Source organism: Pseudophryne corroboree, chromosome 1, assembly GCF_028390025.1.
Source record: "Pseudophryne corroboree isolate aPseCor3 chromosome 1, aPseCor3.hap2, whole genome shotgun sequence".
NCBI lineage: Eukaryota > Metazoa > Chordata > Amphibia > Anura > Myobatrachidae > Pseudophryne > Pseudophryne corroboree.
In genome coordinates this window covers 371,012,389-371,033,695 of record NC_086444.1, presented here as the reverse complement: position 1 = coordinate 371,033,695, position 21,307 = coordinate 371,012,389, and the positions used below count along the sequence as shown (strand labels likewise).

General features: G+C 52.5%; 1 protein-coding gene and 1 pseudogene across 2 annotated transcripts in view; one reads left to right on the top strand and one right to left on the bottom strand.

Annotated features, from left to right (window-relative positions):
* Window positions 1–3,861: 3,861 nt before the first annotated feature.
* Window positions 3,862–3,979, top strand: LOC134950255 (5S ribosomal RNA; annotated as a pseudogene).
* Window positions 3,980–13,354: 9,375 nt separating this feature from the next.
* The window catches only part of RSPH14 (radial spoke head 14 homolog), a 577,555-nt gene continuing 569,602 nt past the window's right edge, over window positions 13,355–21,307 (bottom strand). For both annotated transcript variants that reach the window (XM_063913049.1, XM_063913048.1), the window contains exons 6-7: window positions 14,494–14,630; window positions 13,355–14,412 (exon numbers count right to left, since the gene is read on the bottom strand). In XM_063913049.1, coding sequence (XP_063769119.1) covers window positions 14,174–14,412; window positions 14,494–14,630 — 376 coding nt within the window. In that variant the 3' untranslated portion in view covers window positions 13,355–14,173. The remainder of the gene's footprint in view (window positions 14,413–14,493; window positions 14,631–21,307) is intronic.

Here is a 21,307-nt window from a genome sequence, read left to right as displayed (position 1 = left end):
CATTAGTATCTGCGTGCATCGTCTCCTCCCACTGTGCTTCCAGGTGTTGGTGCACATGCGACGTCACTATGCCGCCGACATCTGGAAGCACAGTGGGAAGAGACAATGCACACAAATACTGATGTCTCCCTATTTAAGGTAAGCCTTTCACTTATAACATTTATGCACCAGCAGGCCTTGAAACGTTGGGAATAAACAGCACAGCTTGGATTTTAAAGCACAAGACAAGAATGCCGCCTTTTCCTTTTAACCTGGGTATACCTGCATATTATATATATATATATATATATATACATACATATCACACACACACAGCAGTAGCAGCTGACCTTATACCACCGCAGCCCCCCCCCCTTCCCAATACATATGAGCGGCTGAAAACTCCCTTTTCCCATCCATCCATCCCCCCCCCCACTCCCCCACATTACTCAGAATTTGCAGCAAACCCCCCTTCCCCTCCACACAGCAGTGGAAGTGGCCAGTGAATTCCCCGTACCTGTGAATACACATGAGCGCCCGGCGCTGGCACGCTCCTCCGTCCCCAGAGACACATTCAGCGGCATCGATTTTTCTCTCCTGCCCCGTCCTACAACAAACACAGCAGCCGGCATTTACAATCACTCACCCGCCCCGCAGCGCACACTCTAGCAGTCATCAGAACTCCCCCCACCCTCCAGAAGAGAGCAGCGATAGGTGGACAGGCAGTGACACCCGGCGCCGCTCACTCCGCGGTAGGAGCCATCAGTAAACCCTATAACCCCAACAAAACTGAACTTTCCCCACAAGCAGGGATCTAGTGACAGCGATGGCTGTGAATGGTTAGACCCACAGCTGCCGCTGGCTAGCGCAATCTTTGAAAGGAGGATTCACTTTTCAGTATGACAGATGTAGTGGCGCCCTCCGGTGGCCGGCGCCCTTAGGCAGCTGCCTAAAGCTGCCTAATGGTGGCGCCGGCCCTGCATGCAGCACAGAAACCCCTAATATATGATTCATGAACCCAGTGCGCAGATCATCCACCCCCTTTATTCCTGGCCCTTCTACCCTGCCTCACCCAGCTCACCAGACACTGACCACCAGTGAAGAAAGCAGGGACAGGCCGCAGTGTCTTCTTTTGCTTGCTGGCCTGGTTGTTCCCAGCAAGCTTCCACATTTATCTCACCCGCTCCACTTGAGCTGGGATAGAGTGAAGTCTCCTCTGTCCCACTGGATAGAAGCTCCCTCCCTTCTTCTGAGGAAGTCGCCGAGGTTCTTAGGCGGAGAAACGCGTAAAGGAGGGAGTGAGATGCCCGGAGTTGCTGTGTGCACACACGTTTGGTCTGCCGGAGGGAACTGCTATCCAGTGGGACAGAGGAGACTTCACACTATCCCAGCTCAAGTGGAGCGGGTGAGATAAATGTGGAAGCTTGCTGGGAATTGCCCACGTTATTATTTGGAGCACTTGCCTGGGGACCTTGGTCTCTAATGGAGTACAATATGCAGTAAGGACAGAACCCTGTTTCCAGGATCTCACTGGTTGGGTGAGAAAGTTACAGTATACAGTATTGTGATGAGTGCAATCGAGTCACTATATTTAATTTCATCCATAATCTATTTGACTCTGCATCGGATAAGCATTTGAAATTAAGTTGGAACATTCAGCGTGTGGATACACGATTTTAATTATCTGTGTAGATGGAGGATTGATACATTCTTTCACTATTATAGTGTCTCTAGAGTATAGACACATTTGAATACGGAGACAGCTACAATTGTTGCAATAATAGAAATATTGAATGAATTAGTTGAACTGTTCTATCTCTTATGACTGACTGCATGATTTTATTATGTGTTAGTGTATAGTGCAACACCAGCTGTGTGTAATGTAATGTATAATAAATATTTTATGTAAAGTATTTAAGTTTTATTGTTGTCAATTTCATTTGGGACAGTAGCGCTCTGAATAAAGTTTGTTAGTTTTACATTCTTTTAGGGGTTGAGTGGCCCCTGGTCGGAGCAGCAGCTGTCCCAGAGTGGAATTGTAGAGTGTCTCACCAAGAGAATAGTCAGCGCCTGGAAATAGTTTTTCCTATCACTGAGTGGTGGGTCAAACATATAAATTTTTGCCTTGGAACTTACCGCCAGCCACTTCCCTATCTTTATGAATAGACCCCTTGGTGTCTGCCCTGGCTGTTGCTGTCCCGGACCCTCAGCGGCGCTGGCGGTGCGCTGTACCTTGGTGTGCTGTTCCTCTCCGGCGCGACGTCCTGGAGACCCGGACCCTCGGCGGTGCGCTGTGACTGGGTGGGCTGACGGTGCGGGTGCGCTGTCTCTCACCCTCGGCGGTGGGCAGCGGTGCACTGTGTCTGGGTGGCGGGCCGGGCAGTGCAGGGTGCGCTGTCTCTCACCCTCGGCGGTGGGCAGCGGTGCACTGTGTCTGGGTGGCGGGCCGGGCAGTGCAGGGTGCGCTGTCTCTCACCCTCGGCGGCGGCGAGGCTGAATCTAGGATGCCTAGGATGCCTGCATGTCACATGTCTTCAGACTCCAGGGAGCCAATCAGGAGGAACGCTTGCCTGCGACAGGGGGGGCACGTGCCTTGGTGCCCCCCCCCCCCTAAATCCGCCACTGTAAGCGCTGTTCAAATAAGGACACTTTCTGTGTCCACATGCATATTCTGCCTAAACATTATTTCAGTGTGGCTTTGCAATAGGGAATACACTTAGTGTATTTAATGAAATTACACCTGTTAATGAATTATCTAGTGGTGGTGACCTTAACATTGCTCTGTATCTGACAATGCTCATCCAGTTAAAAGGATTTAATCTGTGTACCCACTAGGGACTATACTTCATGCTACTTTAGTTAGTTCACTTTCTCAGGGACTATAAGATACTATACATCTGCCTATAAGAACCATTTAACTGTATAAAAAAAAACAGATGTAATTTGGGATCATACTGAACTAATTGTGTTACATCTATCCTGCTCCTAGCACATAATTGCTGTGTAAACAAGGTTCCTTCTGTGCTCTTACGTATATTCTGTTAAGGTACTATTTTTAGTGTGTTTTCGCAACAAGGTGAAACATCTTACGTATACACTGTAATCATACCTTGGGGTAAATTTACTAAGATGGGAGTTCTATTTCAGATGGGATGTTGCCCATAGCAACCAATCAGATTCCAGGTATTATCTTCTAGAAGGTGCTAGATAAATGAGAAGTAGGATCGGATTGGTTGCTATGGGCAACATCCCATCTGAAATAGATCTCCCATCTTAGTAAATTTACCCCCCTGTATTAATTTATTCTGTGGTGGTTTTCACCCATTACTGTTTGCCCTAAATGGAGTGCCGTTTGACTCAGTTGGCACTGCAGTAATTGTCTACCGTGTAACTCACGGATCTTCGCTAAGACAATTCTCTTCTGTATGATTTTGGCATTGGATATATCTTGAATTATCTACCTGTGATATAAATCAACACATGTGCAGGTTTGTCCCTTTGGGACTTTATGCCCCTGTGATTATATATCCAGTACTCGTCGTAATTCTCTCACCAGGAATATTTGTGAACTAGTATCATCTGTTTGTCAATAACTCACTACTCACAGGTGTACTTATCCGGTTTAGGATCCTGTTCAACTGGTATCAGCTCCAACCAGTAGACAGGACGCGTATGTTAATACTGTATATAAACAGACAAATCTTCATCTCTTTTTTAGGGACTCTCATTGGTGACCCAGTACTACCTACAGCAGTTTTTCAACTGGTAGGCTCATTACATTGCCTAACACCAACACCAGATCCCGCTCCTATTCTCCTCTTCTCCATTTTTTCACGAACTCTCATCAATGATTCTGGAGAGGAGGCAAACAAGATTCCTGTAACCTACTATCATACCATACTGCATGTGCCCAACCTCGTCCGATCTTGGAAGCTATACAGTATAGGGCCGTGTCAGTACCAGGTGGGAGACCACCTGGGAATACTCGATTTAGTAGGCTAGAGATATAGGGAAACTCTGGTCTAACATTGACAGCAGATTCAATCTGTCACTATATCTCTCTCATAATTTTTCTGGTGGATTATATGAACATTCCTTTCCACATTGTTGGATAGCCAAGTATGATACCTCATTCACTCCTCAGATAGTACACCTGTGTTTATGTGGAACCATTAGGTGTGCAGAATATCCCAATTCGTTGCAATATCTCTTCCTCACAAATAACCTGGTGGCTTATATAAATATCCCTTACCACACATGGGGGGTCATTCCGAGTTGATCGCTAGCTGCCGTTGTTTGCAGCGCATCGATCAGGCTAAAAATTAGCATTTCTGCGCATGCGTATGGTGCGCACTGCGCACGCGCGATGTACTTTCACAAAAGCCGATGCAGTTTTACACAAGCTCGAGCGATGCTTTTCAGTCGCACTGCTGATCGTTGAGTGATTGACAGTAAGTGGGTGTTTCTGGGTGGTAACTGACCGTTTTCGGGGAGTGTGCTGAAAAACGCAGTCGTGCCAGATAAAACCGCTGGGGAAACGGGGGAGTGGCTGGCCGAACGTAGGGTGTGTTTGTCACGTCAAAACAGGAACTAAATAGTCTGAAGTGATCGCAAGGTAGGAGTAGGTCTGCAGCTACTCTGAAACTCCACAATCTTTTTTTGTAGCAGCACTGCGATCCTGCGTTCGCACTTCTGCTAAGCTAAGATACACTCCCAAAGGGTGGCGGCTTAGCATTTGCACTGCTGCTAAAAGCAGCTAGCGAGCGAACAACTCGGAATGGGGGCCATTGTTAGTTAGCTAGGTATGGTACTTTATTTACTCCTATAGACAATACACTTGTGCTAGTGTGGAACCACTGTTTGCGCAAAATATTCCATTCTAGGACTTTATATGTGGAATCCATTTCTGTCGCCGCTGCTGCCTGTTTTATATACTGATATTCATCAGTAAATTTAATAACCAGTTTAGTTTTCTTCTTCTTTTTTTGAGGGACTATATTCTAATTATACTAATAAAAGTTATATTTTATCTTTTTTTTCATGTTGACATACGTCTTTTTCTCAAGAGTGCACCAACCAAGAGTCTACTTTCTTTTCCCTTGTGCTGTACCTTCAAACCACACTGACTTTTAGTGCACCACCAGCAACTTGAATTTATTAGCAATCAGGCATATAATTTGTGAACGCTGGTCTTATTTGATCACTTGTATTTAACCCTGACTGGTGCGGAGTCATCCCCCGTTCTCAAATACATGTCCCCCCAGTGCCAGATATGCCCCCAGTGCCAGATACACGTCCCCCCAGTGCCAGATATGCCCCCAGTGTAAGATACACATGTCCCCCCAGTGCCAGATATGCCCCCAGTGCCAGATACACCCCCCCCCCCACTGACATATATGCCCCCAGTGTAAGATACTCATGTCCCCACACTGCGCCAATGTAAGAGACCCGGCGGGCCTTCTGGCGGATCGCTGTCGGCACTCGCGAGTGCCGTACTCACTCCGCGCCCGCTGCTAACTCTTACCTTCGGGTCAGTGATGATCCCGGATCCCTCGTCCCAGTCGGTGGCCCTTTCGTCTGTCCGTCTTTCCGAGGGACCTACCGGTGGAGTGCCCGTGCACAGTCACGGGTAGTACACCCCGCCCCGTAACTAGTATACGACGGCGCTCGATGCTAGCGCGTACGCAAGGCGGTGCGGACAGGGTATGGAAATATGAACAGTGTACAATGGTAACAAACACGATGCTACTCACCGACGTCCGGACCTCCGACTCCAAATCCTCCGCTGGGCCGCCTCCGCTCACCGCGCCGACGTCCTCCGTTCACCCGCCGTCCGAACACACCTCTTCTTCCTGCCGCGTGCGGGCGTTTAAAACCCCTGCCGCGCGGCTCTCTGGGATGGGTGACGCGGCAGGTCCTCATTGGCCCGCCGCGTCGCCCAGTGATGACGCGCCACAACACGTGGGCGCGCCTGCTGCTGCGGCGGGCGGCAGCGGGGGAAGGAGGTTCCGGACCAGTGGTGGGGGGCGGAGTGGGACGCGCCCGCACTCCCACACTTCCCCCCGCCTTTTCCTTTGTGGTCCCCACAAAGACGGGGTTGTGTGACCACTCGAAGTCGGGGTCTGCGAAGCGTGGTGGGGGTACTCCCATGGTGGAACGGGCCGATCTCCGGACCGGTGTGGCTTGTGGCAGGGGGGTTGACGTGGGCTCCCTGGGCGACCCTCCCTGCCTTGCCGGGGACGAGTCAGTTGTCGGCTCCTCTGTGGGTGTAGGGCTGGTTGCCGTGGTTGCCCCCCCCGTGGTCGGGCTGACTGGTGGCGCTGGAGTTGGTGGGGGTCCCCATAAGTCGAAGAGTGTTGGCCCCAGGGTGGCGGCTGGTTCCTCTGGGGCCACCCTGGCTACTGGGGGGTCGCACCGCACTGGTTCCTCTGCTTCGCCCCTTGGGGCCTGTGGCTCGCAAGGGCGCAGCATGTCTCGATGTAGGGTGCGGGTACAACCGCTGTCGTCCTCGGCTCGCACCTGGTAGACTGGACTGCCGGGAGCTGCCTGCCGCTGCACCACATAGGGCACTACTTCCCACCTCTTGCTCAGTTTGTTCTTGGGCCGTTTCTCCCGGACCCGGACCCGTTGACCCACCTCGAGGGGTTCCATCTGAGCCTGGGGAGGTTGGGGGTGCTCAGCGGAGCTGATGTGGGACTCAGCCATCTCTGCCACCGTCTTTAGGCGACGTCTCTGCTCCTCGACCCATCCACCTTCGGTCCATTGGTCGTCCCCCGGCGGTATGGTCAAGTCAAGGTCCTGCAGCTCCCGCCCCGGTCGGCCAAACAACATGAAATAGGGGGAAATGCCTGTGGTCCGGTGTATTCTGTTGTTATATGCCCACACGCACTCCTGGACGAAGTCGGGCCAGCGCCTTCTCTTCTCGGGTGCTAGCGTCCTCAGCATCTGTAAGAGGGTCCGATTAAATCTCTCGCAGGCCCCATTCCCCTGAGGGTGATATGGGGTGGTCCGGGACTTCTGCATGCCATAGGTCTGGCAGAGTCGCTCCATCACCCGGCCTTGGAAGCACGCCCCCTGGTCCGAGTGAATGCGCTCGGGGCACCCATACTTCCGGATGAACTGCTCCACGATGGCTTTGGCGGCCCCCTCCGCTGTCTGGTCCCGGGTGGGGGCCACCACGGTGAACTTGGTGAAGGGATCCGTCATCACCAAGGCATACTGGTATCCGGCCGCCGACTCCCCTAGGGAGACATAGTCCACCATCAGTAGCTCCAGGGGCCTACTTGTCTTGATGGTTTGGACAGGGGCCCGTTGTTCGCTGGGCTTGGTCACCCCACACCTCTCGCACGTTCGGCATACGCCCTCCACCACCCCCTTGAGTCCGGGTAGGAAGTACTGCCGGCGGATCCACTGGAGTGTCTTGGCCACCCCGAAGTGGGCCCCCTCCTCATGGGCCTCTGTCGCCAAGGCCCGGGCTGTAGTTTCGGGGAGGACGATCTGCCACACATAGCGAAGTTCCTGCTCCAGGTAGGCGCGCCGACATAATACGTCCTCCTGGATCGCCAGCCGATCCCACTGGTGTAGTATTTTCTGCCCGTTTGCTCCAAGCTGTTCCCTCTCTCGGTTGGAGGGCCAGTGCCCTCCCTTCTTCCAGTCGCGTAGAGCTCTCAGGACGGGGTCCTGCTCCTGTTGGGTGGCCCAATCCTTGGGGGTTCTTTGCAGGAGGAGACCGCAGCTGGTGGCCTGCCGGGACTGGGGGGCTGGTCCGACCCTGGTGAGGTCTGGAATCTCCAGTCCCTCTTGCTCCTCGTCGGTGGGGCCTGTGGGGCCTTCCACTGGAAACCGGGACAGGGCGTCCGCGTTGTCCCTCCCTGGGCGATACTTTATTTTGTGGGGAAATTTTGCCAGTCGGGCAACCCAGCGTTGCTCCAGAGCCCCTAGTTTGGCTGTGCTGAGGTGGGCCAGGGGATTGTTGTCGGTTACGACCTCGAAGTCCACGCCTGTCAAGTACTCCGCAAACTTTTCGGTCACCGCCCACACTAGTGCCAGCAACTCCAGCTTGAACGAGCTGTAGTTATCGGGGTTCCGTTCGGAGTCCCGTAAGCTCCGGCTTCCGTAGGCGATCACCCGCTCCTGGCCGTCCTGTACTTGGGAGAGCACCGCCCCCAACCCCTGGTGGCTTCCGTCGGTATAGACCAGGAACGGTTTGTCGAAGTCCGCATAAGCCAAGACCGGGGCCTGCATGAGGGCGTCTTTAAGCTGGTTGAACGCGTCGTCTTGGGCTCGCCCCCATTCCACTGCCTTCCTCCGGGCGTCTGTCGCTACCCCTCGAAGAAGGTCATGCAAGGGTCCGGCAATCTTGGCAAAGCCCTTGATGAATCTTCGGTAGTAACCCACCAGTCCCAAGAAGGCCCTCACCTCCGTCACAGTGGTTGGAGCTTTCCACCCACGGATTGCGGCAAGTTTGTCGGGGGTCGGCTGGACCCCCTGCTGGGAGACCACATGGCCCAAGTACTCAAGGCTGGGCTTGAGGAGGTGACATTTCCTTGGCTTTAGTTTAAGCCCAAACTGCTCCAACCTTTGCAGGACCAAGTCCAGTCTCCGCAAATGTTCCTCCAACGTTGGGGCGAACACGATGATGTCATCGAGGTAGATCAGAATCGCATCGAAGTTCAAGTCCCCCAGGCAGCGTTCCATGAGGCGTTGGAACGTGGCCGGGGCATTGGAGAGTCCGAAGGGCATCCTGCAAAAATCGAACAGTCCCATGGGGGTGATGAAGGCGGTCTTGGCCTGGTCCTTCTCGGCTACCGGCACCTGCCAGTACCCACTGGCCAGATCTAATGTTGAAAAATAGCGGGATTTACCTAGTGCTGCCAAAGATTCTTCGATCCGGGGCAGCGGGTACGCGTCCCGCACGGTGCAGTGGTTGAGCTTCCGGTAGTCCACGCAGAAGCGTAGCGCGCCATCCTTTTTCTTTACCAGTACGATGGGGGCCGCCCAGGGGCTTTTGCTCTCTCGAATAACCTGGTTGTCCAGCATCTGGCGGATCATGCTCTTTACTTCCTGGTACAATTTGGGCGGGATCGGCCGGTATCGCTCCCGGACAGGGGCGTTGTCCCCCGTGTTGATCTCGTGCTCCAATTCTCGGGTGTAGCCGAAATCTTCCTCGTGCCGCGAGAACGCCTTTTGCCTCTTCCATAGCATCCGTTCTAGTCTTTTGACGTCGGAGGGGCTGGTCTGTTCCAGAGAGACGTCCATCTGGGCCAGTATGGTTTGGCCGTTCCAGCTGGCAGTGGGTTCCTCAGATTCTTCCAGGCTCACGGCCAGTGTCCACGGATTCCAGCCATCCGAATCCAGGACTAGGCCTCGTCCTGTCTCCACGCCTCCCGCCGGGATCGCATCCACCTGTGCGAGGATGGTCCGGGGGGGAATATGGGTGGGGAGGTCCCCCAGGTTACAAATCCGGATGGGGACCATGCCGTTCCGGACCACGGCCAGGACCCGGGCCACAACCAGCCCGGCACCGGACTGGCTGAACCAGCAGGGCTCGATCAGTACCGCCTTACCTTCCAGGCGGTGCTGCGTCCGTACGGGGAAGTCCAACACTACCTCCTGTCGGGGGGGTATCTTTACCCTTTGGTTGTGGTGGGTCTTAATTCGCCCCAAGGGGCCCAGGCCTCGGGCAGACAACCCCTCGCCTAGCTGGACCACTCTCTGTAGGGCCTGTTGTACGGGCTTTTGTATCCCCAGGTATTTCCAATATCGGGGGCCGTTCTCCTGGGCCAGGGCTTGATCTAAGTCTCGCAATATGTTGGTCCCCAGGATGATGGGCCCATGCCTTAACTCGTCTCCGGCGACTACCATTATTCCTTTCTTTCCAAGGGATTGTCCATACAGTTCCACCTCGAGCCACACAACCCCCAGGATTGGGAGGGGCAAGTTGTTGGCGGCCGTGAGGGTTATCCAGTCTCCCACGTCCGTCCTCTTCAAGTGGCTGTAGTCTTGTTGGAAGCATCTCTCGGACATGGTGGACACCTGGGAACCGGTGTCCAGCAGGCAGCGTTGGCTCTGACCATCTAGCTGCGCTATCACGGTGGGGCATTCTCCAATTAGGTCCGAGGAATGGGCGATATCCACACAGTCGTCTCTGTTCCTCGCAGTTTTGCCCGCAACTGCGAGGGATGTTAGTTTAAAGCCCTCCTGCGATCGCTCCGGGGGCGTCGGGCCTCTGGACACTCCCGCGCGAAGTGCCCTGGGCGTCCACACTCCCAACACGCCATCTCCCGGGGTCCCCTCCGTCGGGTGTCCTCCGCTCGTCTGCGCGGCTCCTCCCGCCGGCGTAGACGTTGAAAGGAGTCTCCCATCTCCTCCTCGGCGTCCCTGGTGCTGCCTCCCGGAATTACATTGCGGCTTTCCGATTGTTCCACCCGTCGCTTCAGTTTGGACATCTCTTCCTGGACTAGTAGGAGGGCATTGGTCAGGTCCTTGACGCACCCTTCCAGGGGACTGACCTCTGGCTGGGGGGGCGGTGGTGGTGGCTGGGCCTTCGCCAGGGGTTGGGCCTGCTGAAGAGCTATGACGCAGGACCCAAATTCTGCATCCTGGTCCTTGGTCAAGGCCCTCTCCAGCGCGTCGGGGAAGGTCATGGTGGGCTGAGCCTCAATCTTGTCCAGGAGGTGGTTTCGCAGTTGTTTATTCCTCAGGCCGGCCACGAACCGGTCCCGGAGGCCGGAGTCCGCATCTCCGGTCAACCACTTCTCGTCGGGACGCGCCTTGATCTTCTGCGCGCACTTCTGTAAGGCGTTGGCAAACTGGGAGATAGTTTCATCCTCCGTCTGGAATCGCGCGAAGAGGCGCCTCTGGAGCCCATCTGCCGTGGACCTCTCCCGGTAGACGTCCTTGAGGATCTTGTATACCCCGTCGAGGTCCGTCCTCTGCTCCTCCGGTCGCAGCAGCACGGTCTCCCTGGCTTCTCCTTGGAGGAACTGTAGGGCCAGATCCACGTACGCTGAAACTGGCAGGCGGTGTAGCCGGATGACAGAGTCCAGCTGATTCTTCCACTCCTCGAGGGGCATGTTCCACCCATCGTACCTAGACAGAAAATGGATGGCCGTCCCGAGGGGCAGACCGGGCCAATCCGGCGCCGGGGACGTTGCTGGGACCGACATGTCGGATCCTGCCAGCTACGCCAAATGTAAGAGACCCGGCGGGCCTTCTGGCGGATCGCTGTCGGCACTCGCGAGTGCCGTACTCACTCCGCGCCCGCTGCTAACTCTTACCTTCGGGTCAGTGATGATCCCGGATCCCTCGTCCCAGTCGGTGGCCCTTTCGTCTGTCCGTCTTTCCGAGGGACCTACCGGTGGAGTGCCCGTGCACAGTCACGGGTAGTACACCCCGCCCCGTAACTAGTATACGACGGCGCTCGATGCTAGCGCGTACGCAAGGCGGTGCGGACAGGGTATGGAAATATGAACAGTGTACAATGGTAACAAACACGATGCTACTCACCGACGTCCGGACCTCCGACTCCAAATCCTCCGCTGGGCCGCCTCCGCTCACCGCGCCGACGTCCTCCGTTCACCCGCCGTCCGAACACACCTCTTCTTCCTGCCGCGTGCGGGCGTTTAAAACCCCTGCCGCGCGGCTCTCTGGGATGGGTGACGCGGCAGGTCCTCATTGGCCCGCCGCGTCGCCCAGTGATGACGCGCCACAACACGTGGGCGCGCCTGCTGCTGCGGCGGGCGGCAGCGGGGGAAGGAGGTTCCGGACCAGTGGTGGGGGGCGGAGTGGGACGCGCCCGCACTCCCACACCCCCCCAAGTGCTGCTCACCGCCGCGCTGCTGCTCTGCTCAGTCTGCTGCTTGTGAGGAGAGCACAGCGTGCGCCTCTCCTGCCCCTCAGTCACCACTCTCCGGCGGCGTTGATTCTCCCTAATTAGGCGCCGGTCCGTGAGCCAATCAGAGTTCGCGGACCGGCAGCTAAGACCCCTAATTGGCTGCCAGTCCGCAAGCTCTGATTGGCTCACGGGTCGGCGCCGGGCACTGCAGACTAGGGCAGCGGGAGGCGACGCGGGAGCTTATGAGCCGCATGCGGAGATAGAAAGAGCCGCATGCAGCTCGAGAGCGGTGGGTTGGCCACCGCTGGTGTAGTGGAAGGTGGCGGTCGACCCATACTCTTGGCAGTAGCGTGGCCCGGGGGCACATGGCACACTGCCCCCCGGGCCAGCCCGCCTCTGTTTGTGCTAGTGGTCTCAATGATCCTCAACGGGGCGAATCTCACCACTCCTCCTATTCAGAGGGGCTGCCCTGATTGTGTTTCCTCATTGTTCATGAGGATATTAAATCTATGGGGGGGAAAAATAATAATAATAATAATAATAATAATAATAATAAATAAATAAAAATAATAATAATAATGGTCCCATACTGAAAAGAAAAACAAATGTGCTGAACCACAATAATTCCCCAGTGATAACACTTGAGATCAGATGAAAATATTTCCAAATATCCACAGGATGATCTCTAAGAAATTGAAATCAGGAAATGTACCGGATACAATTTATTACTAGACCAAATGCAAACATACAAATATTAAAATCAAATGTAAATAATCTGAACAGGTCTCCATCAGCAGTAATGCGGGATCTTAGCAACCTTGCCTTTATTTATATACCATATACACCAAGCACAATTGGAAACAGGTTAGAGAATAGAAATTGTTTTAAATTGTGTGTGACTGTCAAAGAAGAAACACATTGGATTGACATCCTGATCCAATGTATGGTATTGGCAATTAAGAGGTAATTGGAGTCAGATAAGCCACTTTTGGAAGCTATTCTTTCTAAGGAACAAAGAGTCAAACACTTTTTTATTATCTGGGAGGGCTTTATTGGCACATGTTCCAAATAAAATCAAATGTTTCCAAATGACTAGTTGGTATGAGGTGAGAGTACACATTGATGATCCATTAATCAAACGTTAAGTCATTTAACTTAGAATTCCTACAAGAGACCAATTCCCCCAGTTCCTCCCTCTCTTTTAGTTCCTTCTCCCCTTACCTTCTCTTCCTATTTCTTAGGGGCCCTACACACTGGCCGACCCGCCGCCGAGCTGCCCGACGGCGGATACGGCCGACGAGCGACCCGGCGGCGGGGGGGCAGTGACGGGGGGAGTGAAGTTTCTTCACTCCCCCCGTCACGCGGCTCCATAGAACTGCAGGCAAATATGGACGAGATCGTCCATGTTGGCCTGCATGCACAGCCGACGGGGGACCAGCGATGAACGAGCGCGGGACCGCGCATCGTTCATCGCTGGAGCCTCCACACTGAAAGATATGAACGAGTTCTCGTTCATTTATAAACGAGATCGTTCATATCTTTCAAAATATCGGCCAGTGTGTAGGGCCTATTACTCCTGATTTTCAATATTAGTAAATAGATTTAAAAAAATACTATCAAAACTTACTTATTATATGGCGTATCCATGACATTTTGAGGTCATTCATCTTAAAATAATCTTTTATATGTGGGTATCTTTCATCTCCTATTTGACACAATTGTTCTTACAGTATACTTACTGTTTGTTCCTGTAAATCAAAGTGTATGAGGTAAATGTACTAAGTGGCTGCTTTTGCAAGCTGCTGCTTCTTGGAGCGTTTAAGCCTAATATCTAAAACATGACATGCTTGCTTTCTAATAGGCCCTACACACCGGGCGATAATACTCAAAGATATGAACGATCTCGTTCATTAATGAACGAGATATCTTTCATATCTTTGAGTGTGGAGGCACCAGCGATGAACGATGCGCGGCCCCGCGCTCGTTCATCGCTGGTGCCCCGTCGCCTGTGCATGCAGGCCAATATGGACGATCTCGTCCATATTTGCCTGCACTTCTATGGAGCCGTGTGACAGGGGGACTGAAGAAACTTTACTCCCCCGTTACTGCTCCTACGCCGCCGGGTCGCCCATCAGCCATATCCGCCGTCGGGCAGCTCGGCGGCGGATCGCTCAATGTGTAGGGCCCTTAAGTTTACCACTACATATACATTATTGAAACTTTGTATACTGAGATCACCTTTGTGGATTGCATGTTATTTTTTTCATAATGTTTTTTAAAAAATACATATCATTAAAAAAATTATAATAATGCGGTGAATTGTGACGTTAATTTATCTACTATTCCATGTAACATGGCTCATGGTTTCCATTGGATAACTCGCACTGCTATGGCAGCAGCTCTCCTGACTGCTTCACTGGAGTCGGCCAAGCATCCCTGGATTACATTCACGCCATTTAGAAGAATCTTGCGACCCTCAGGAGCCTCGGATAGGTTGGTTAGTGCTTTGAGGCAGTTCAGTCGCACCTTACTGTGGCTATCCTTCACGAGATCCAGCAGCTTTGGGATAGCACCAGCTTGAAGAGCAGCATATTTGCCTGTAGAAAGAACAGTGAGGTGAATAGAGTAGACATGAATGAAATAGAAGACTATCAGCTCCATATAGAACAGGAGGTTACCTGGAGTAGTGATGGTGATGTACATCAGAGCCCCAGCAGCATTGGCCCTAACTTCAGAGTCACTATCATCCAGGAGCTGAACAACCAGGGGAACCATGTCTGCTTTACACACACTCTCCTTTCCTTCTAGCGGCACACTGTCGGGAAAGAACAGGGAGTGAGGATTACGTTGTGCTACTGCTTTAACAAATTTCACTTAGAAAAAGATGTTCATAAAATAAATTACTACACAAACACTTTGAGGAATGAAGACGTTAAGTTAACCAAGGAAATACAATACTTTGGGTGACAGACAAATATTAAACAGAGTGACAATTGCTGGTGTATATCATTGTAATTACTTTTATCAGACTGGAACTGAAGAGGCTTCAATAAGCTGAAACACCTGTTGGCTTTACTTAGATTACTTAGCATCTTTCCCAGTCCTCTAGGGCAGTGTTTTTCAGCCACTGTGCCGTGGCACACTAGTGTGCCCTGAGCAGTCTCCAGGTGTGCCGCCATAGAAGCACAGCCAGGCCTGTCAGTGATTTGCCGCTACTGAGGCCCTGGAACGATCAATACTGGTGGGTTTAGTGGTTGCAGAGCCAGTTCTAATTTTGGGCTTGGGCAGTATTGGGCTCTTCTGGCTTTCTCAGATGTGGCTCAGGCGTTACCTATGGAGAAGATGCAACACGACATCCTAGGACACGCAACTGCACCGTGCATCACCATTATATTTGAGTGTGCCTTGGCAATATTTAAATTTTGTTCAGTGTGCCGCGAGTTTTTGAAAATCTCTGCTCTAGGGTAACTTGAAAAAATGGTTAGGCCCCCGCACCCAGAGAATATCAGCCCAATGTAGCACGGGGACTGGTACTATTGGCCTTGAGTACCAGGGTAATATTGTTCAAATACAGTGCAAGTGCTGGTGGCATGACAAGTGTTAATATGCACATACAGTGTGCCTATGAAGAGACGGACTGATAAAGTGGTCCTGGAAAAAAATTATGAAAACAGAATCGTAAAGACAGGACTAAATCAAAATCACCAAACAATGCAGAGAGCATTCTAGCATACCTCCCAACTATCCCAATTTTCGCGGGACAGCAGGGGCATAACTAGGGTTTTTGGAGCTCAGGGGCAAAATGTAAAATGGCGCCCCCCCCCCCCCCCCCCAAAGAAAAAAAAACATAGCAAAAGAAGCATGTGCGCGCGCCAAAGGCGCGCTTGGTGGGAAAATGGGCGTGGCCACACTCCAGAAGGGGTGTGGCCACTGAAAATGGCCCACAGTGGCAGTTACATTGCCCCCCAGTGCCAGATACAATGCCCCACAGTGCCGGATACATGCCCCACAGTGCCAATTGCATTGCCCCCCAGTGCCAGATACAATGCCCCACAGTGCCAGATACATGCCCCACAGTGCCAGATACAATGCCCCACAGTGCCAGTTACATTGCCCCACAGTGCCAGTTACATTGTACCACAGTGCCAGATACAATGCCCCACAGTGCCGTATACATGCCCCACAGTGCCAGTTACATTGCCCCACAGTGCCAGATACAATGCCCCACAGTGCCAGATGCATGCCCCACAGTGCCAGATTTATGCCCCACAGTGCCAGATACATGCCCCACAGTGCCGGATACATGCCCCACAGTGCCAGATACATGCCCCACAGTGCCGGATACATGCCCCACAGTGCCAGATACATGCCCCACAGTGCCAGTTACATTGCCCCACAGTGCCAGTTACATTGCCCCCCAGTGCCAGATACAATGCCCCACAGTGCCGGATACATGCCCCACAGTGCCAGTTACATTACCCCACAGTGCCGGATACATGCCCCACAGTACCAATTGCATTGCCCCCCAGTGCCAGATACAATGCCCCACAGTGCCGGATACATGCCCCACAGTGCCAGTTACATTGCCCCACAGTGCCAGATACAATGCCCCACAGTGCCAGATACATGCTCCACAGTGCCAGTTACATTGTCCCACAGTGCCAGATACAATGCCCCACAGTGCCAGATACAATGCCCCACAGTGCCAGTTACATTGTCCCACAGTGCCAGATACAATGCCCCACAGTGCCAGATACAATGCCCCACAGTGCCAGATACATGCCCCATAGTGCCAGTTACATTGTCCCACAGTGCCAGATACAATGCCCCACAGTGCCAGTTACATACCTCACTGTGCCAGATACATGCCCCACACTGTGCCTGATACATGCCCCATTGTGCCAGTTACATGCCCCACTGTGCCAGTTACATGCCCCACTGTGCTCTCCCCCCCCCCCCCCCCGGTCACTTACCGAGTCACCGGCGTGTTCTATGTGAGGGGAGAAGAGCACCTCTCCTTCCCCTCACCGCTCCAGGACAGGTCTCTGGCGGCTGTGTGGCGCCGGTTCGCTAGCCAATCAGAGCTCGCGGACTGGCAGCCAATCAGGAGCCGGTCCGCAAGCTCTGATTGGCTAACGCCGCCGGAGGCCGGACACAGCAGCGCTGCTATGGCTTTCAGCGGCGGTGAGGGGAGGGAGAGACGGTGCGCTCTCCTCCCCTCACATTTCGGCTTTCGGCGTGACGGGGGCGAGTGGGGCATGATGCCCTGGCCACCGGCGGCGCCCCCCTCTCCTGGGCCTGCCAAGGCGCTCAGGGCACGTGCCCCACTCGCCCTACCCTAGATACGCCTCTGCGGGACAGTCCTGTTTTTTTGGGACTGTCCCGCTGTCCCACCCTCGGGCCGCAGTGTCCCACAGTGGTGGTGGTGGGGGGCAGTTGGGAGGCTCCTGTACTCGCTGCTCTGCTTAGTAGAGCAGAGATAAATAGACGCTGTGTGCATGCTATTCAGTATAGACAGAGGGAGAGGGGTCATGCCTGTGCGCTGCTGGCATGCCCCCTCAGTGACGGAAATGGAGCGGGGCTTGTGATCACGGCACTCCCATGAAGCCACGCCCCTTTTGCATAGGTCACGCCCTGTTTTCAAAATCGAGCGCCGCTTCACCGCGCAAGTATCCCTCTTCCTCTCTTCTAAATGTTGGGAGGTATGTTCTAGTGACAAACACACAATACATAAAGAATCCTTGCGACTGCCAGACAATACAGAAAGGATCCTAGAGACTGTTATACAATAAAGAAAGCAACCAGAGAGCACCCTTATGACTGCCACTATATAAAGATAGCATCCTTGTGACCACTCTACAATACAATAGGCATTCAAGTGACTGCCACACAATACAGAAAGCATCACCACACAATGCAGAGTGCATTCTAGTGACAAACACACAATACAGAAAGGTTCCTAGTGACTGCTATACAATAAATAGAGCAACCTTATGACCACAGCATTATAAAGATAGCATCCTTGTGACCGTTATACAATACAGTAAGCAATCTAGTGACCGCTACACAATACAGGTGGATGCTTCACCCGGACATTTCATGCCATTACACCAGGGGCGTTTCTACGGGGGGGGGGCTCGTGTGCACCTCGGGGTGGGCCCCCTCCTCTGCATGTCGCTGTAGACTCCGGCATTGATCTGGAGACCAATTTGGCTACCGCGCATGCGCTGCGGCCATTGTGGCTGCGATTTCTGTCGCGATCACAGCGCCCGGTGCTGTACTCCGGAAGGGTAAGTATTAAAATGGGTGCAATGGGTGCGGTGTGGGCCCCCTCTGGACCCAGGGGCCCGTGTGCACCACACCCATTGCACCCATTATAGAAACACCAATGCATTACACTCACATGTACAAAAGACAGTAGCTAGTATAGACATCCATTAGAATAGAGGTTTACTGCGGAGTGAACAGGAAAGCTCTTAGCAGTGCTGTAACTACCGAGGGTGCAAGGGGAGCAGCTGCTATGGGGCCGGGCTGCTTCCACAGCTCACAGCTCCCCTGCACCCAGTCATGGACTGACTCTAAGGCCCGCTGCTTCCCCTTTACATCCATGGCAAGAAAGGCAGGTGTGTTTTAGCCCATGACATAGGTCTCTCTCTCTCTCTCTTCCTCCCTGACACTGTATCACTCTCCCTCTCTCCCCGACACTGTTTCTCTCTACTTCTCTCTTTCTCCCTGACTCTCTCTAGCCATAACAGTGTCTCTTTCCTTCACTCACACTGTCTCTCTCTCTTCCTGACACACACACACACACACACACACACACTCTCCCTCTCCCTGAGACTCTTTCTCTCCCTCACACTCTCACTATGGGGGTCATTCTGACCCGATCGCACGCTGCAGTTTATCACAGCGGTGCGATCGGGTCAGAACTGCGCATGCGCCGGCGCCGCAGTGCTACAATAGAGGTGGTCGCTGGGCGTGGGGGGCTGCCGTTTCGTGGGCGCGGTCCGGCCAACGCAGCCGTGGCAGGACCGTGCGGGTGGCGGGCCGCAGCGGCTGCGTGACGTCACATGCAGCCGCCGTGACCAGGAGCAGTGACGAGCAACTCCCCACCAGTCGCAAGAGCTGCGCTGGCCGGGAGTTACTCCAAAAGTACAAAAGCATCGCCGATGTGCGATGCTTTTGTACTTGTGCGGGGGGGGGGGGCAGCCAGACATGCGGGGCGGGCTAGCCCTGTCCCCCCGCATGTTTGGGAACATGATCGTAGCTGAGCTAAATTTAGCACAGCTACGATCAACTCGGAATGACCCCCTTTGTCTTGCTCCCTTCTCTTTCTCTCTCACTCCTGCTCGCTCCCCTTCCTTTCTCTCTCGCTCCTCCCCCCTCTCTCTCTAACATCCTCTCTCTCCCTGATGCCCACTCTCTCACCTTTCATCCCTTTCTCGCACCAACTCCCGCACCACTGGCAACTCGCATGCCCAGGCCATTAGCGTCATGTCTCTTAGTGATACATAGTTGTGTACAAATACTGTCGTTTTTTGAATGAGCAATACATTAATCTATAACTAGTACAATAGAGTTTTTCTAGTACAGTTGAGGATTGGGAGTCATAAAAAAAATACATTTAGAAACTTCTTCGTTAATGTGTAAAATAGACAAAAAGTTAAACATATAATTAAATTTAAACACCTCTGTGTGTTCAGATATATTACTAAGCTTGGCAATTAACACATTTTCATATGATAAAAAGAATAATTCCATCCAAAACTGACGATTTTGTTCAAAACGTTTCACTATTAAAAGCAATTTGCCTGTAATCCGGTGTCCCCTTTCTCACTGCATGTACCGATATTGAAACTGACTTTTAATAATACAGACTCATAATAAAAGAATAAAAACAGACTCATAATAAAAGTGTCAGAGGACGCAGATAATGCTGCTTTGTAATATGAAAGTCATGGAGGGTCGAGGCGAATTATAAGAGCGCACCGCTGTCTAAAGAGGTGAACTTCACTAAATGTTAATAACCTGTTAACTTTATCTGCAACAAAACTTCTGTTTTTAAATATCCTGGTAGACCAGAATCAGAATTGTATTATATGGCATCCTGTCTTCCAGTGGATATGAACTGTGCGGCATAAATTTGTACTGTACAACTAAAATCTGATGATGCAGCTGTCAGTCATTTATATGGCAGTGAGTTGTAAAACAGCAGTGGGTCCCCATGCAAACCATCTTCTCAACATGCATGGAAGAGAATTTGTGCTACCTTTAAATTAACCATTAGATGCCAATGGTTAAAGGGCTCCATACCATATATAGGGCCTAATTCTGAGTTGATCGCAGCAGGAATTTTGTTAGCAGTTGGGCAAAACCATGTGCACTGCAGGGGAGGCAGATATAACATGTGCAGAGAGAGTTAGATTTGGGTGGGGTGTATTCAAACTGAAATCTAAATTGCAGTGTAAAAATAAAGCAGCCAGTATTTACCCTGCACAGAAACAAAATAACACACCCAAATCTAACTCTCTCTGCACATGTTATATCTGCCTCCCCTGCAGTGCACATGGTTTTGCCCAATTGCTAACAAACTTGCTGCTGCGATCAACTCAGAATTACCCCCATAGGGCCTAATTCAGACCTGATCGCTGGGCAGCGATTTTTTGCAACCCTGCGATCAGATAGTCGCCACCCACTGGAGGAGTGTATTTCAGCTGTGCAAGTGTGTGAATGCATGTGTAGCAGAGCTGCACAAACTGGACTTACTCAGCCGCTGCAATCACTTCAGCCTGTTCAGGACTGGAATTGACGTCAGACACCCTCCCTTCCAACGCTTGGACACACCTGCATTTTTCCAGACACTCCCTAAATATGGTCAGTTGCCACCCACAAACGCCCTCTTCCTGTCAGTCACCTTGCGATCGCCCGTGCGATCGCTTTTTTCGCACCATCCGTCGCTATACACGATCCCCGTTGCTGTGGTCTGTCACGTCTGCAAATTGCGTGCACATGCATGCGCAGTTCGGACCTGATCGCAGGCTGTGAGAAAACGCAGCCTAGCGATCAGGTATGAAGTACCCCCATAGAGGGCTATTCAGAGTTGACTGCAGTGTTCCAAAAAAAGTCTCAAATGAGCGATTTTCGTAACACTGCGCGGAATTTCACTATGTGATCGCATCCCGGAAGGATGCAATTGCATGGTGATTAACTTGCGGCGGGCGTCTGGGGGCGGTGATGTGGCGTTGGGGGGGGAGATGTAGGGGAAACGCAGACATGTCTTGGCCATTTTTCGAGGCCAGCCGATGACGCTGTCTGCATTCCTGTGATCAGAAACATGGTGGTGTTGCCCCTGCCTACGCAGCATGGCTGTGTCAACCTCTATTTGAGGTATTGAATTGCGATCACTACTGAATTGTGATTGCATTGCGGGGTGGCGCCATGCATTCTGAGCGGTCTTGCCCTGTGCTGGACGGCCCCCAGTATGTTATTTTA